This window comes from Podarcis filfolensis, assembly GCF_964270895.1.
Source record: "Podarcis filfolensis genome assembly, chromosome: 1".
NCBI classification, from domain to species: Eukaryota; Metazoa; Chordata; class Lepidosauria; order Squamata; family Lacertidae; genus Podarcis; species Podarcis filfolensis.
The window spans coordinates 41,595,356-41,613,498 of record NC_139604.1 but is presented as its reverse complement, the minus strand read 5'-3'; the positions used below and the strand labels follow the sequence as shown (position 1 = coordinate 41,613,498).

General features: G+C 40.6%; 2 protein-coding genes across 6 annotated transcripts in view; one reads left to right on the top strand and one right to left on the bottom strand.

Moving 5' to 3' along the window:
- GPR39 (G protein-coupled receptor 39) overlaps positions 1 to 16,917 on the top strand; it is a 128,624-nt gene extending 111,707 nt beyond the window's left edge. For all 3 annotated transcript variants that reach the window (XM_083582379.1, XM_083582380.1, XM_083582381.1), the window contains exon 3: positions 15,069 to 16,917. In XM_083582379.1, coding sequence (XP_083438505.1) covers positions 15,069 to 15,595 — 527 coding nt within the window. In that variant the 3' untranslated portion in view covers positions 15,596 to 16,917. The remainder of the gene's footprint in view (positions 1 to 15,068) is intronic.
- Positions 13,095 to 18,143, bottom strand: part of LYPD1 (LY6/PLAUR domain containing 1) — a 29,452-nt gene continuing 24,403 nt past the window's right edge. For all 3 annotated transcript variants that reach the window (XM_083583220.1, XM_083583221.1, XM_083583222.1), the window contains one exon: positions 13,095 to 16,223. In XM_083583220.1, the coding sequence (XP_083439346.1) occupies positions 15,985 to 16,223 (239 nt within the window). In that variant the 3' untranslated portion in view covers positions 13,095 to 15,984. The remainder of the gene's footprint in view (positions 16,224 to 18,143) is intronic.

Below are 18,143 nucleotides of genomic sequence, written 5' to 3'. Positions count from 1 at the left end.
GCCCAAGATATGAAATAGCTCTGAAACCAGAAATGCACATCAAGTAATAGAGAATGTAGGGCCATTCCAGACATGCCACCCACCTCTCCCAGGGATAATTCCTCCCTCTGTGCCTCAGCTGCACATTTTCCTATTCACACCTGAAGAGGTTGTGCTGTTGTTCTGCTCTTTCTCTCTTTTATAGAGTTACTGCAGAAAGAAAAAAACTTGTAATAAGCAGTGGGAAAACACAGGTGGATTGCAATTGGCTTACAACATCATCTTGACCCCTCTGAAAGTTGCATAAAAGAAGCATTAAAAGCCTGATATGAAACAGCACTCTGGTAGGTGAATTAAGTGTATGAGGCACGGTTGCCTGTGAGTGTGTTTGTATTTTGTATGTCTAATCTTCCTCTTCTCACACATAGACAAAGAGGCAGAGAAAGAAAGGGGGCAAAGAGATAGAAGGCAGGCACGAGAGCCTGATGAATGTTCCTAACTATTGTTTGATTGTGGCTTAGGACATGAGTTTTGCCCATCACAAACTCTGGATCTACGTGCAGTTGATATACTAGTTATATTGGTGAAGATCTTGTCTTGTCTTTCCTACATAGGCTACAATCCTATGTCCACTTTTGTTGTTTAGCCGTTTAGTCGTGTCCGACTCTTTGTGACCCCATGGACCAGAGCACCCCAGGCTCTCCTGTCTTCTACTGCGTTTGGTCAAACTCATGTTGTAGCTTCCGCTTACCTGGATGTAAATCTCATTGAACTTTGTTTGACTTACTTCTGAGTAGACATGCATAGGCTTGTACAGCATATCTTTCAGAGTAAACTGCACTATCCAGTTTTCACATGATACTCTGTCTGGCATTCCCCGCCTCTTGCTTTAATTCATTAACTTACTTTGTAATGATTTCATGTTTATTGCTTGGTTACTGTGTGAAAAAACTTACCCCACCATTGCTTCATTTGATGTTTATCAAGATGGCTGACTGTCTTAAGAGGATGCATTTATTTCTACTCTCTTTGAAAAAGCTTTGTTGAGTCCTACCGTGGTGATTGGTTCGGTATTAAAAAAGAAATATCTCAGGCCTGTCTTTCTGGCAGGAATCTTTGACATGACATCTCATATCATGTTTTGTCTCATTGGGTATATGTATTGAGCAACTGATTATTCATTGAATTCTGCAGCCAGCTTGCAATAGACAACATCTGCTTTATTTGGTTTATGCTGTGCTGGCTGAATTTTGTCTTTAAAACAACAACAACAAAACTTTGTTTGCACACCCAATTGAATGGTTGCACCTCTGAATTTAAATGTGGATTTGTTTTGGAAAGTACATTTTCAGCAATGAAGACATATCCTTTGTCAAAATAAAAGGCAACTGGACAAAAGAAATAATTCTGCATGAATCTTTGGAGCATTGCTTGTATTTTACATCTATATTCTTTCTTCTGTCTCATGCCCTTGAACAGATCTTTTATTATTATGGCATTATACTTTGGGGCAGTTTCTTTGGTATGGGGATATTGAGCTCCGAATTTCATTTAACTACTTTGTGGTCTCAAATGTCACAGGTATTGAAACCTTGGCTTTAATAATCTGTGTGCATGAATAAGGGTTTGATCATTCTTCACTGATTTTTAAAAAACCCCATAGATTTTAAAATGAACTTTAATTTTTAAGTTCTAAAATAAATTGCAGTCAGTTCATCTTTAATATAAAGGCTGAATCAGCAGGGAGGATGACATGAAAAAGTTACTTCTTGCTTATTTTTATCTAACTTTATGCCACAGCCATCACTGTCAAGCGGCCACTGGAAGGTTGCCCATGCAGGAGTGTGGCCCTCAGGCTAAATGTCTAACCCCAACCTACATGGTACCAGGTGACTGTGGAGTTGATTGCTGCACTATGTGCATATTCTGTCTCCTGTGAGAGGCAGACTGCATGTACATTAGGGCTTCTGGCACTACCTTTCCAAGTACAGTGGTACCTTGGGTTAAGAACTTAATTCGTTCTGGAGGCCTATTCTTAACCTGAAACTGTTCTTAACCTGAAGCACCACTTTAGCTAATGGGGCCTCCCGCCGCCACTGTGCGATTTCTGTTCTCATCCTGAAGCAAAGTTCTTAACCCGAGGTAATATTTCTGGGTTAGCAGAGTCTGTAACCTGAAGTGTCTGTAACCTGAACATCTGTAACCTGAAGCGTCTGTAACCCGAGGTACTACTGTAAAGAATTGTGTAGTGTATATAAAATAGTCAATATTAAATAACAATTTATGTTACTTCCAGTGCTGCTGGAACATCTTTTTGCAAGGTACTGGTAAATTCATAATATTAAAAAGAGAAATCAATAGCAATGTGTGTACTATAAGAAAAAACTTTGCAAGCAAACGAAATTGGTTAAGAACATACTTTTAGCAGAGCTTCACTCAAAGTAATAAGTATGGAATGTACAGCTGAAATTAATATTGAGGAGTGCAAATTAAAAAAAAAATTCTGATTTCACACAATTGCAAATTCAGTAGTGGTGTTCATTAAAGTAAGCAAATGTTTGAGTATTTGCTTTGAGAGTCATTACTTTGTGTTAGCTCTGTTGTAGCTCTATTTGAGATAAAGGAGCTTAGGGATTTTCTAAGCAAGCAGTTCATACTGCAAACAAGATATGCTGTTGTTACTCCCTTGTAGCAAGCATCAGTATGCTACCTTCCCTTATAGCAGTGTTTCTCTTTCAATAACACATTTTATTACCGAGAGCGTGACACTATCCCCAGTTTATGAACTTGCTGTGATTTGGAGTGAGATGCAGAATGCGGCTGACAAAGTGACATGGTCCCTGTGGCATCACATCTACAAAATTCCTTAACGCCCCAGCACTCAGTTGTATGTGTGTTTATACAGCCACAAAAAGTTGTAAATTCCACACTTTCCACTCCCCCTTCATTTCAACCAACAGCTATTTCATTGACCTTTCTTTTTCTTTTTACGCAGCACTGGTAAAAAGAAAAAGCTGTATCTAAAATTTATAAGCTTTTGACAAATGAAACCTGGCAAGAGCTAAATTTATACAAAACATTGGGAAGCAGTTGGGTAGATCGGTAACTGGAAAGACCTGGAGGACCTTCATTTGGATTACAAGCGTTTTTGGACGGTGTGCGAAAATGTGTGCTGGGAACCACCAGCCAGTAAACTCCATCCAAAGGCAACCATTATGACTTTGCTATGAACTTTGCTAAATCAGAAATTCTTAGGGAAAACATCTGTCCTTTAAACGCTTTAAGCTAATCACAATTATGGTACCGATTCTATAATTTTGCTGGCTTTATGCACACAGGACATCTAGCCCCCGAGAGCTGTAGTTGCATTTAGTTCTATCATCTGTAGAGCAGTTAGTTATGCTGCAGTGGCTACATTCTTCAGATACATCTGTGCAGACCTGAACATTGGCAACAGAATTTTTCCTGAGGCTGTCATGTAAAGGCGGTTAGATTGCAAGAGGTAAGGAGAACTTGGCTGGACAGGAGATGAGCACACACGGATGTACGTAGCAGCTTGCCCTAGTTAACTCTCGGATTCGTTGGTGAAGCTAAGGAACCAGCAGATGGAAATGGAAATTATTTGACATGGAAGGAGGGACTCAAAGGCATTCTGGCAAATATAACATCATTTACTATACATCATCATCAATGTAGCTCTCCCCAGCTCACCATGGAACATGTGTAAAGTTGGAGCTGTTATCAAACAGCCAACAACTACAGTCGTACCTTGGTTCTTGAATGCCTTGGTACTCGTATGTTTTGGCTCCCGAACGCCGAAAACCTGGAAGTGTTCCAGTTTTTGGATGCCAAACATCCGACGCAGCTTCCGCCTGAGTGCAGGAAGCTCCTGCAACCAATCGGAAGCCATGCCTTGGTTTTCGAATGGTTTCGGGAGCCGAATGGACTAAGCTCGAGAACCAAGGTTCCACTGTAATTGCAAGGTAGGGAAGTGATCTGACCCTATGTAGTGGTGTGATTAGAGTACCAGACCAAGCGTAAGGTGATCTTGGTTCAATGCTCTACTCAACCATGAACCTTACTGGAAGGCTGGCTGCAAGCTGCACTCTCTCAGTATAACCTAAGAGGACTATGATGGAAATAAATGGAGCAGGGTGTGTGTTAACCAGATATGCTCCATGTCCTTGGGAAAAGGGCAGGATAAAATATAAATAAATGCTTCCTTTGCAGCTATTTTACAATATGAATTTTGGGAAGATGCCAGAAGAAATAGTAGTGCAATAATATAGCAGTTATATCTTCTAGAATGTGAGTCTCTTTCAAGGAAGTTGTGACATTTGAGACTACAAAGCAGTCAAATGAAATTCAGAGTTTTTTAAAATATAGACATAGGCATAGACCCGAGTGTGTTGATAGGTTGGTTCAGTTAATGCACTAATTTATTTTCCTTTGTAAATATTGACAAAGGTAAAGCAGAGTCAATAATTATGTCTCTGATTAATGAATTGTGATACTTCCAACATTATCAATATAATTTGCTTCTAATTAGCTGTTACAAATATTTGTCCTTGAGTAAACAAAGCATAACCTCTGAAAAGAAATGTAAAGGGATGATGTACCAGCTCCATTGCCATTTGCCATCATTAGGTGCTTTGTTGTTTAGCATATATATGAACTGTAGCCTGATGGCCAGTGTAATTCTTTGTAACTTTGACTAGGTTGAAGCATTCAAGGTGAGATACAAACTGGAATGGGTCAGGTATACTATACACATGATTTAAAGAATTACATTACAGGGTGTATGGGGTATTAGGGCAGGGGGGGTAGTACCTCTGGTGGGGGGACATGTTGTGCTCCTTCCGGGATGGTTTGTCCAGCTTTGGCCCCTACCCTGTACTCAGCTCTCACATGTGGCTCCTAGAAGCTGTCAGCCTGAAACAGCAGCCCCACCCCGGGAAACTTCTTTGACTGGCCAGCTAAACCAAGTGCAGGTAGCTGATGAATATCAAGCCTTTGGTGAGTTAGGTACTTCCATTGCATGTGAAGACAGGCTCCAGTGGATTAAGAAGACAAGACCAATAGTGGGTCCAATGGTCAATGAAGTTTTAAGAGGAATAAGTGAAAATTACCTCCTTCTGTTCAATTCATACAGTTCAATTCATACAGTTCATACAGAGTCTGTAGGGGTTCCCTCAGGGGCAGCCAAAGAGGTGCCCTCCAGATATTGGACAACAGCACCCATTATTCTTGACCATTGGCCACGCTGGTGGGGGCTGATGGCAGCTGTAGCTCAGCAAAAGTTGCGGTGCCACAGGTTAGCCACCTTTGTTATCAATGGTTCACCTCTATGGTGACATACTTCTTGCGTATATGATAAAACGTATGTGAACCTATGAATCTACAGGTCTGTACTGTTCACCTTGCCCAGTGGCACTGTCAGCTTTGACTGGCAGCAGCTCTCCAAGGATCTTATGCAGAACTATTTTCCAGGGCAATATTGGAACTTGTATATGCATAGAACATTCTTTACCATTGTAAAGGTAAAGGGACCCCTGACCATTAGGTCGAGTCGTGGCTGACTCGGGGGTTGCAGCGCTCATCTCGCTTTATTGGCCGAGGGAGCCGGCGTACAGCTTCCGGGTCATGTGGCCAGCATGACTAAGCCGCGTCTGGTGAACCAGAGCAGCGCACGGAATCGCCGTTTACCTTCCCGCTGGAGCGATACCTATTTATCTACTTGCACTTTGTTGTGCTTTTGAACTGCTAGGTTGGCAGGAGCAGGGACCGAGCAACGGAGCTCACCCCGTCGTGGGGATTCGAACCGACGACCTTCTGATCGGCATGTCCTAGGCTCTGTGGTTTAACCCACAGTGCCACCCGCGTCCCCCACCCCTATATTGGAATATAGGATTATTGGGACATAGGCTGTGTGCATTTCTGTATTGGAAGTAGCCTAAAGCTCCTCAGTACTGCAAATTTTTATTCAACCATAAATTGAGTCCATGTAATTCTTTATTCAGATTCTTTAATTCAGATTCCTCCCTTTTCTTAAACAGTACTCCAATATCCCTAGATCTTTTCTACCCTTTTCTCCTGATTTCTTTTCAAAGTCTTTTCTCCCACCACAGTGCCTTGTCTCTTTGCTGAAGAACATTCAAGTAGCTGCAAATGAAAAGTGGCCACATGGTATGGAACTGTATAACATTTTAAAAATAAACTCTCCACTGGGGGATTTTATGACGCCGGTTTTATAAATATAAATAATGCAGAAAGGTGATAGGAGACTAATGACGCAACTTATGCCTAACTATGGTATATAAAGCCAGGTCAGGTAAATGAAAAACTAAAATTTTAAAACTTAGTCATGTACATTTTTGTCCACTCGGAACGCAACTAGCCATATGCTTATGTTCCACTGACAATTACCATTTAAATGTCAGTGTATAAACAGATGCTGGGAATCCTCTTTTGTGCCATTAATTTAATGACAAAAAAATCCTTTTGGTAATTAACCTTGTTCATGCCAGTACTGTTTTTGTAAATGAGTTGGTCTTGGTCCCAGTGAATCACCTATATCCTGTGACTCATACAAGTAACTGGGGTACCCGGAATGGAGTCTGGAAATATAAGTGACTATGGAAATGGTTAACGGGTCAGCATTAGATAAAGATATAAATATTTGAGCACTCCTAACAACAGCAGCAGTCTTTAACTCATCAGATGACTCAGGTTCTATGGGTTAATTGGTCTCTCTGGAGAGGCTGCTGTGAGACAAGGTTTGCTTAGACCTTAAAACTTAACATTTAAAAAAACCCAACACTTAACATTTTAAAAGCATCATAAGATGAATGCATATTAATCTTGGAGTGAGTAAATGATCCGGTGTTCTCCGCTGTACTTTGAATGCCGCTCTCTAGAATTTATTTTAAAATCCTCAATAAAGATGCAGATAGTAATGAGCTGAGTTTGGAATCCTGTTGCCTGAGGGAGTGTTGTTGAGTCATAAAAAGGAAGAATTGTTAAGGGGAAAGTGACTGCCAAGTTTCTACTGTTCTGTGCCAGTGAGGCAGAGTTATGCTGTTGGCACTTAATACGCTACGTTTACTTTGCTGCGACTGTTTTGCTGGTGTGAATGCTATTTAATAAATTGTGATAATTGTTTTTATTTTAACATGAGCACCGCCATGGGTTTTTGTAATAAGCCGGCTTGGGTGTAGGATTATGATTTCTTAAATGCTGTGTGGGGCAACAAGGCATTAGGATAATCAACATTTTGGATACATGTGTTTTATGCTGCATTACATCAATATGCAATATTTTTATTTGCAACCATGATTTTTGAATAATGTAGTTTCTGCTGCAACCTTAGGAAAAATGACTTCTACTCTGGTTTTGTGCTTCTGTAGAGAGTCTAAAAACTCAAATCCTTTGGGACTGTGTAGAACAAAATCCAACCTAATCATGCATTTTTAAGGCTGCAGTTTTAGACTGACTTACCTGGGAATAAACCCCATTGAACTCAGTGGGGCTTACCATCTGAGTAGACATGTGTAGCCATGCGCTGAAAGTCTTACTAATGTGCATGGAAAGATTCAGTGGTGACCTTAACTCTTTCTTGTAAATTACTGGGACTTACTGATAGTGGATCTTTATTACTCAGAGCCATAGGCAACCACAATTCAATATATATATAGAAATATACAGTACAGATAGGGATACAAATCAACTTAGCATATTTTATAACTTAAAAGTGTTTTAAAGTGTTTGTGTTTGGCTGGACCATGCCACCTTTTGCAGACAGGAGGAGGGAGGGGGAAAGTGTATAAATATAAGTGAAAGACTGTTTTTTACTATGTTAAAAGCTGAAGCTATAGATGGACACTTTGTTCCTGCAAATGCTTCTCTTAAAAGTATGTGCCATCTAATGGCTGTTGTGGTTTGGGTACAGTAATTGGATGGGGGGGAATGAAACTACCGCTCTCCTTACCTTCTGATTAGATTTGCAGTATTCTGAAAGCACACTAAGCCCCTGACCACTGAATAGGTTCTAAGATGGAGCAGCTGCTCAGTCTAATAGAAAATATTGCTTCCTGTGTTATAAGAGCATTTGCTTTACTGGCCTACATAAAAGTTCACACTGCATTACTTAAGCCCACTCTGCCCATTTATAAAGCAGTAGTAGTTGCTATGCATAGCCTATTCGGTCTCTCTCAGTTTGTCATACTCAGGTTTGTATTGGTTGTACCAGCACATTAAACAGAGTGGAAGGATTTTATGCACTATCGTATTATGGCTTGAATGAGAATATAACAGTTTCCCTTGGAGGCTTGTGGTAATTCCTAAGCATCTGAGCCAAAACGTAAGTGTTTTGGGTTGGGGTTTCCCTGCCTGCCTAACCGCTTGCCACCCCTTCCCCCCACCATGTTTATTCACATCTCTGCAAAAGCAAAGGATGTGTTTTTTCCCCCTGAGGAAGAGAGATGAGCAATTATTTGTGCTTATAAAAATGACAAAGTTTACACACGCAGCCTTCCTTCTGCCCCATGAAAGACTAACCTCTACAGTATCGTGCAAGGTTACTAACAACTCATTTTTCACTTGCTGAATGTACAACCAAGCAGTTTGGTGCCTTCTGAAGAATCTAAGGAAGAACCTTGCATGTGCAACATTTCATACTCTCAGTGAAGGTCAAAGCCAAGAATATAGATAAGAAGAAAATCTGACTGTAATGCGGTGTTTTTGTCTTGTTTTATAGTCCCGGATGCTAATTTTGGCACACAGTATTGTCCAAATGGTGTGGGGTTTTTTGAAATTGTAATTTGTCCCTGTGAATGTGTCAGTCTGTAATACCTAAGAGACAGCCCGCTGGAATTTTGTTCCAAAACAATATTTTTATTTAATTAAATGTATAACCCACACAACCCTGAAGACTCAAGGTAGATTAACAGTAAATTTGAGAGACTGTGTTTAATTTAAAAGCCAATAAAATACCTTGTTGGTGCAGAATAAAAAACTCAGATTAACAGGCATTAAATCTCCCTGCCTTCTGTTGGCCTAAACCAATTGCTGCAAGATAGCTTGAAGTTATGCTATAGCTGTTATAATGCAGTGGATACTGTGGAAAACTTGGGAGGGGCAGCGTTCTAGTAAGAATAAGGCAGTGGTACTGAAAACTCCTCTCTCTATAGAATTCAAAATAGTATAAAACTGGTAGTGGTACCTCGGGTAACATACGCTTCAGGTTACATACGCTTCAGGTTACAGACTCTGCTAACCCAGAAATAGTGATTCAGGTTAAGAACTTCGCTTCAGGATGAGAACAGAAATCGTGCTCCGGCGGCACGGCAGCAGCAGGAGGCCCCATTAGCTGAAGTGGTGCTTCAGGTTAAGTACGGACCTCCGGAATGAATTAAGTACTTGACTCGAGGTACCACTGTATTACGATGGGGCATTCTAGATCATTTTAAATATATGACAGATATGCAGAACCAACCCATTACTAATAACCTCAGCAATATCTAAATCTAACTTAGTGCCAGATCAGATTTTGAGGGGCCGTCGGAAAGATGCCTTCAATGAATGATCCCACATGTTCTGATGCTTTTGTCGCTATCCATTTGCTGGACTTGTCCTCGGGGCCCAATCCACCCAGCTACCTGGATGGAGAGGGAAAGTTTGCTGCTATTTTCTTTGTTTATGGCACTGCACTTCCTTAGAGTGAACAGCAGCAAACAGGAGCAACAGCAGGTTCCTTGAGTTAGATGTGTGCCTGGCTTGTCCTGCTACTAGCCCTGAACTGACTGGATACAAAAAAGAAAAAGGGGGGGGGAGGAAATTGTATAGTGACTTTCACAATCCTTGTTTCATAGCCTAGTTCAGGCATAGACAAACTCAGCCCTCCAGATGTTTTGGGACTATAACTCCCATCACCCCTGACCACTGGTCCTGTTAGCTAGGGGTGATGGGAGTTGTAGTCCCAAAACATCTGGAGGGCTGAGTTTGTCTATGCCTGGCCTAGTTTATAGATTAAAGCAGTTTCTTGGTTTGAAAGTCACAGGAAACTATAGTGAAACAAAACTCTGGAACTCTTGCATCACAGTATATGGGACAACAATCATTCTTGGTTCCATTAACCATGGGAGCAAGATTGTTATGTCTGAACCAAAGCATAGCTTCCTGTTATGACAAACACCATTTTTTAAAAAGGGTGATCTAGGGGTGATCCTGGAAATTACAGGCCAGCTAGCTGGAAAAAAATGGTGGAAAGTATTGTTAAAATAACAAAGCATATAGAACAAGCTTTGCTTAAACTATGCCAGTGTGTCTTCTGCAAAGACCAGATCTGTCTCACAAACCTAATATTCTGCAAGAGTGTCCAAAAGACGATAGCACACTATGGAAACTGGACCATCTCTATGTGCTGTTTAGACAAGGTACTTCACCAAAGTCTCCTGAGTAAGCTTAGCAGTCGGGGGAATAACAGGAGAGGTCCAGGAATTGTAGACCAGGGCAGCAGAGAGCAGGAATAAATAGACAGTTCTTCAGGTGGAGGGATGTAGAAAGTGGGTGAGCAGTGAGCAAAGGAAGACCAGCACAGGTAAGAGAAAGTACTTCTTCACACAGCACATAGTTAAACTATGTAACTCACTGCCACATGAAGCACTGGTGGCCAGCAACTTGTCCAAGGTTGATTGGACATTATGGCTATGCTCCATCTCCATGGATGGAGGCAGTAATGTTTCTGCATGCCACTTGCTGGAAACTGCAGGAGAACATAGTTTGCTTGTGCTCAGGCCCTGCTTGTGGGTTGGCCACAGTGAGAGCAGGAGCTGGAATAGGTGGGCCACTGGCCTGAGCCAGCAGCCTCTTACGATGTTATTTCCTTTGTTTCCACTTTTCCTGCTTTTGCTTTTTTCCCTTTTCCTCCACAATAGCCACAGCGGTGTGGCCTCCTCATAAACATCCTAGATTAGGGCCCTAATGTTCAGCTTTAATAGAAAAATAGATATGTATATTTGTATCACTTCTACTTTGGGGGAAAGGCATGCATGGCTTTTTCTCAGGAAAAACGACCCTGCCTTCCGGTGTTTTGGTCAATGAATACAGAGGCACTAGGATAGCCCAAGGCCCTAACTTCATAAAGTTATTTAATTAAATGATGATGATGATGATGTTGTTGTTGTTGTTGTTGTTGTTGTTGTAATACAATGATTGCACATCTTATCACAAAATTTTTGGCTACTGGCCTAAATTGAAAATATTCTAAAGGTTGAGAAATAAATTCATTGGCTCCACCTTTTTTTCTTAAAAACAAACAAACAGAGTACCTTTGTTAGATGTGACGTCTATTCTATGCCTCATTGATCTTTAGTTCTTGTTAATGATTATGACAGCACAGAGAAACAAGAGTGAGGGCATGATCTCATTGTGCTTTTTACATGAGGAATGATCAAAGAGCAAGTGGTGATGAAATGCCTGTTTTAAAAGCAGGTCTGTTGTAGTAGAGGGAAGGAAACAGACCTGAAGTGAAGCAAGTGCAAAGGAGGTAAAGAGACTCACACTGCAATCATGCATACCTACTACAAAATAACTGCTACGGAGTGAGGCTTACTCCTAGGTTAGTGTGCATAGGCTACAATCCTGTACACATTTACCAGGGAGTAAGTCCCATTGAACTTCCTTCTGAGCAGACTTTTATAGGATTGCATTGGAACAGGGAACACATGCAATCAGAACCATCACCTGGTTCAGTTTCTGCTATTTAAACGAATAGGTAAATTTCTAAATAGAGCTAGGAAGCACTTGTTTGAATAGGTAAGTGTACAGATGTACACACGTACACTCACACACACACGTTTGCATGCATGTACAGAGACTTCCTGCATGTTAAAAACAAGGCCTAATTTTGTATGGTCATGGGAACATTCAAAATGCAGTTCTTTACTTTCTGATTCAATTTAGACATCAGAACAAGCTATGATTGTGCTAAACATAACTAACAGCTCACACCATCATTTAATTCCACAGTATAACAGGAAACCATGGTTTAGAATTCTTGAATGCTTTTGTTTTCCATTTGCTCAGCATTCAAATACATTCCTATCACTGGACACAAGCAGCCTTTTGAGGCAGAGCAATTGCCATAACTATATGGTTTTTGAAATCATAAGCAAATCTCAGCAAACACACTGGTTTACAAAGACGCTCCAAAAAAACATGGTTTTGCAGCCCTTTGCAAATTAGTTTGTGAGTAGTGATGGTAACAAGTACAAAACAAACCATGGTTCAGTAGTGTGATGTGTGAATGTGTTTTGTATGAAATGGTACATACAGTCTAGTAAAAGCAGTCTCCACATGACTCTTCTGCTTGTCTGTTTGGGCTCCAAGATTTGAAGTAATTAAGCGACTTCTCACAATCCCATCTTCTATGTGCTACTAGAAACACAAGAGCATCACATTCATTGTTAGGACATTGTGTGTGTGTGCCTTATACCATCTATGCACTAATTAGGAGCTGGCAAAGAAACAGTGCACCTACCTTGGGTCTGCTATGGGCAGCTGTTGCCATGAGGATGATTGAGAATAATAGGAAGATGCAAAACAGGGAGTATAATATCTACAAACTTAGTCATGTGTTCTTAAGCACCAGTGAGGAAAATGACAAAATGACATTTTCCTTCTGTTTAAGTCCTTTTAACCTTGCTCACCAGCAGGGGGGGTAGCCCAACTGTTAGGCAAACAGCTGCCTGGGGAGGGGAGGTGTTGAAAGATAGACCTGTGCATGCTATATGACCTGCTATGCCAACCTATTACCCTCAGGTGTGGTAGAGGATGGTGCTATCATGCTACCATGTCACCAGTGGTCAAGTAAGATGCAACTACCAGTCCAGTTTGATTTTGGTTAGGGAATGCAAAAGGATGCTGTTTGCTCTTTGCCTCTGGCAATCTTGTTAACCAGCTGTTACTTTCCTGTCTGCGAAACCAAACGCACCAAGATGTCTGCTGTTGCAAAACTGTCCCTTGGCATTAAAACTGCACACATTTGTGTGTTTATATACGGTGTAGTAATGAGCACGGCAAATACAGAAAGGTTTTGATTAATGGAAAATTCTCAGTTACAAAAATCAATCTCTTTTATTAACCAAAAGTAAACATTCAAAACGAAAAGATTCACAAAACTACTATCACACAAAGGTTATGTTCAATCCTGGCTCTTCCAAGGTGCTGGCCAAAATTTCCCACTACTTCAATATACATTCATATTTATTGTTCTATCGGCATTATCAAATTCCTTTACATTCCTCGAGACAACAAACTTCCTTTTCCATTTAGAATCCTGGACATCTCAATTGTTCTAACCTTTTTTATTTTAGTGTTCCCATATAATAGTGATTAGATACGAGTCCAGATTAATTTTGGCAAGAGTAAATAAGCATAATGCTTGTACTCTTGCCAAAGAAGCAGGCTGAGTTGAGTAACTGGCCTTAGAGCAAATAGGAGCTTGAGTAAACGGCATGGTGCAAAATGCACAAATCAATGAAAACATTTGCAATGGTTGGGGAACCTCTGTTATGAAAGTGTTTTGTTTTACACATAAGGCACATTTACTGCAAAACAAGGAACACCATTGCAGGGTAAAGAGGCTGAAAACTTTGGAATTGCATTATAGAGGAGTTTAATAATTAAACATAATTTTTTAAACACTTTCCCCCATACCACTGAGTGCATCCTTGAAAAAAGAAAGAGGCTCCAAGTACATTCATTTTAATACTATCCAGTTTCTGGGAAGAGATTCCTGTTAGAGAAACATTATCAGTCAAAATTTAAAAGCACAATCCAGTGCATTTTTACTTGGAAGTTGGTCCTACTGTGTTCACTGCAACTTGGGCTGCAATCCTTGCATACTTAAACTAGAACTAATAGACATTGGCTGTTATCCAGACCATGTGTGTGTTCATCAACTCCCATTGTAGTCTACCAGCTAAAAGCACGATCAATGGGGCCTCCTTCTAGGTAAATGAGGTTAGGATTGCAGCCTAAGAGGCTGAACTACAATCACGGTTCAAGACTCACCACCATTATGAGGTTCAAAGCAAGTCATTTTCTGTTCAGTGGTAGCAATAACAGCGACTTACCTCATAGGTTCCATTGTATGCAAGATAATGAATGGGAAGGACACTGAATATTTTAAAGTGTTTTTGTCAGCTATAGCAGATGAAGCACTACAAGTACCTGGGAGTCTTTCCCCTGTTGCAACCAGCAATTAGCTGTCGTTGTGTGGGCCTGGTACTGGATCAAGGACAAATCTAATGTGTTGAAAAACAAAACAAAACTCCAGGGCCTCATAATGTGGAGAAAATATGTTTATAGGTGACTACAAAATGCATTGGATATCAAAGTTTTGAACATACTTCATATTAACTGCAACTATTTGCCATTTCCATTGTATACTTGAGTGTTTTTTTCCTGTGCCATATTACTTTATATTTTAATTCTACTGGATTTTTTTTCCTGGAAAGCCCATTATATGCTCCTTATCCTAAAGAGCCATTCACACAGTACGTAAAAATATCTTTTGTAAGAGAAAAGTTACCAAAAATAATGCCAAATATACAGTTGTATGCATATTTGTATTGTAAAATATAAACAGAATCTGGTCATCTTTTGGGTATTGCCTGCTCTAATATGGCTGTATATTTTTTTAATAATTGAGGGGGGATGAAGGAAAAGGGAAGGGAGCAGGAACGAGAAAAATATATATAATTTTTTGAGGAATGCACTATCGCTGAAACACAATGTCTTTGAATGTAATCAATGCCAAGGAGTAAAGAGAAATGCTGTCTTAAATATTATATAATACTTATCGGAGCACAGACTGCAGTGACCTTGAATCAGTGGCTTGCTTTTTCCCCTCACTCTGCTCCTTCTTTTCCCCTTCCTTGGAACAAATTTTGCTACTGGCAGAAGAAGCTGTCAGGCAAAACACTGAAAAATTGGTGTCATTTCCTAGCCGGTAAGTGCAGAACTGATACTAAATATTTTATGATTTGTTTTCACATGCTTTCTCTTCCCTCTTTCTTTGCTTGCAGGATTGATCGTTGCCTCACTGGCAATATGCTGGCTGCCAAATCAAGTTCGAAGGATCATGGCTGCTGCTAGACCTAAGCAGGACTGGACAGTCCCCTACTTCAGAGCGTACATCACCCTGCTCCCTATAGCAGATACGTTCTTCTACCTCAGCTCCGTCGTGAACCCGCTCCTGTACAATATCTCCTCCCAGCAGTTCCGGAATGTGTTTGTTCAGGTCCTCCGCTGTCGCCTGACACTGGAACACGCCAACAAACAGAAGCTTTTAAGAGCCAATTTGAATTCTGCAGCCGATAGCGGCCGCTCGCGGCGCCCATTGATCTTCGCGTCATCCGCCATGCGCAAGTCTTCCACCAAGAGCGCTAACAAGGTTTTCTTAAGTACTTTTCAGAGCGAAACCAAGCCTGGCTGCAGTTTGCAGAAATTGAGTCTTGAATCACTGGAGCTGAATGTGAAAACGATGCCACTGGAGACTTGCACAGATCCTAGCCCTGCTAACCAAAATGGACTTTGTGAACACGAACTGTGAATCCACATTAAAAAAAACAGAGCCGGATGATACAGTATGCTAAAAATTGGATTTTTTGGGGGAAATAAATAAAAAAGCACCACAAAGGGTTTTTTGCAACCTATGTGGTTGCACCCTTCAAGTTTAAGTGCTTTGTTTCAATGGACTACGTTCCCAATAACATAAATGAATATGGGTTCTACATGGGTGACGGCTTTTTTTTTGTTTTTTTAAGTGCTTACCAGAAAGACAGGACAACTAGACCTATTCTGCTGCTAACGAAGTTGCTGAGGATTTTTCAAATCAAACTCTTCTTTTAGCAGTTGGAAGCAAACAGCAATATTACAATGGAAACCAGCTGTGTCTGGACAAAACGATGCCAACAACAACAAAAAATCTTCCATTAGAGTTCAGCAGTGTACTGGTGTTAAAAATGCCAAGCTAGAGAGCAGTATGGTTGTTAATACACCAGCCCTGGGCATGGTGCCAGAGTTTCCTCTCTTCTTTGGCCTGGGCCCATTGCAGAGTGGAGTATTGCAGCAGCTTATACAAACAGAGTTTATCTTCCCTGGAGTACAGAAAGTCTGGTATCCGGCAGAGGTCATGAGGCAAGCTGCAGAGGATGCGCAGGACTTGCGATACAGGATCCCTGTGACACAGAACAAAAGTTTATTTAGCCTGATATGAACAAACATGCTTTCTACTGTATGTTAGCTCTTTTTTTATATTTAAACAGACTGCCAAGTTTTCCGTAATAGTGGTTCTGATTCTCAGCGCGTTTCCAAAGGATTTAGCCCACCATCACCTGTTGTGTATCTTAGCAGGAAATGTAGGGCTTTAAATAAATGGCACTATTCTTAAGCCCCCCGCTTTCTGCTTTTGCTTTCCACAAAGCCTGGAAATTGCAAAATCAATACATTTGGGGCATACAGCACTTAAAACTTTAAAAGTTGTACCTATTTAAGATTTGAGTACGTGTAAGTTTGATCACATTCCAAACAGCATTATGGGAGCTTAAGGAGACCCATGATTGTTTTTATGCTTCCGATTTGCAACGTGCTAAAGGAAGTTCTCCTTTTACGCACTTTCTGCAGGGAGGAAATGAGCCCCAAACGAAGAAAGAGCTCATGGGAGAATTTGGAGTCTACAGAGCAATACTCACAAACACAAAAGTTATAAATATTCTCTCTTTCTCCATCCTTGTAACTAGGCTGCTGTAGAAAGTTGGATAAACAGAAGTCAGAACGAAATGACTTGCCTTGTAAGAAGCCCTCTAGAGACTGTTCTGCACTTTTTAATTGAATGCGTGTAATATGTACATTAAATATGCATTTTAAATTTTATGTGTGTGTGTGTACAATACAAATACAATACACTCACACACACCAAAATTGGTTCAGAGGGAGTTAAGAACAGCACACAGGGTGGGGGGCGTTGTTCCATCTGGCAAGCTGTTATGCAGACAGAATGTTTGTATTAACACAGTGTTGAATTCCACCTGATCCATAGAACACTGCATGGAAAACCACATTTTATGAACAGAAAAATGGAACAGAACAGACGGGTTTTACTAAACTTAGCAATCCCTGTGAGTAAAAGCTGTAAGCTGCACCGCACACACTAATAAAGAGTGCTCCGTTATTAGTATATTACGTTATATACGTGCTATGTATTAGAACCCAGGCATGGTACCCTAAAAGGTTTGTGATTTTGGAGACAATTCTCTTGGAAATGAGAAGTCTGCTTTACTAATGTAAGTCTTGACAGCTGTTTATGCTTATTATAATTTATTGGTTTCCTTCATTTATGTAGCTGCATTCACCCAACAGTTTTATTCCATTTCCCCAAACTGTTAATTCCCAGATCATATTTGAGTTTCCACACAACATAGAAGCCATTTCCAGAAAACTAATGGAACACAACACACATTAAGTGCTCTTTCTATGTTACTTAGTTCCAGGGGAGGGGAATCCATTTATAGCCCCCCTGACCTAGAAAATCATGGAAGTGACTAAATTTGGATAAGTATACTAGCATATGGTTCTTTCCTGCTGTTTTCATGGTTGAATCATAGACAAATAGAAGCCCACATGTGTGGGAAGGGTGGTGGAGCAGTGAATGACATTCATTGTTGGGTCAAACCACAACCAGTGTGAATGAAATTTAGCATGCCATGCTGGTATAGAGGTCAAAAAGCCACAGTTCCATAACAAAACTAGTATTATAGTCCGAAATGAACACTGGAAAGCAGGACAGAAGCACTAGCATTATAATCAGGAATTGTAGAGTTGGAAGGGACCCCAAGGATCATCTAGTCCAACCCCTTGCAATGCAGGAATATGCAGCTGTCCCATACAGGGATTGAACCTGCAACCTTGGCGTTATCAGCACCACACTATAACCAACTAAGCTATCCAGGTTTTATGCAATATTCATCATGTATGAGTACACCAGTAATCAAGAAAATACACGCATATAATTCATAGGATGGCTTATTCTCTTCTCTTAGTACAGTAAGTATCTTCTTTCTACCTTTTTTAACCTACTTAGTGGATAAAGATTGAGGCCA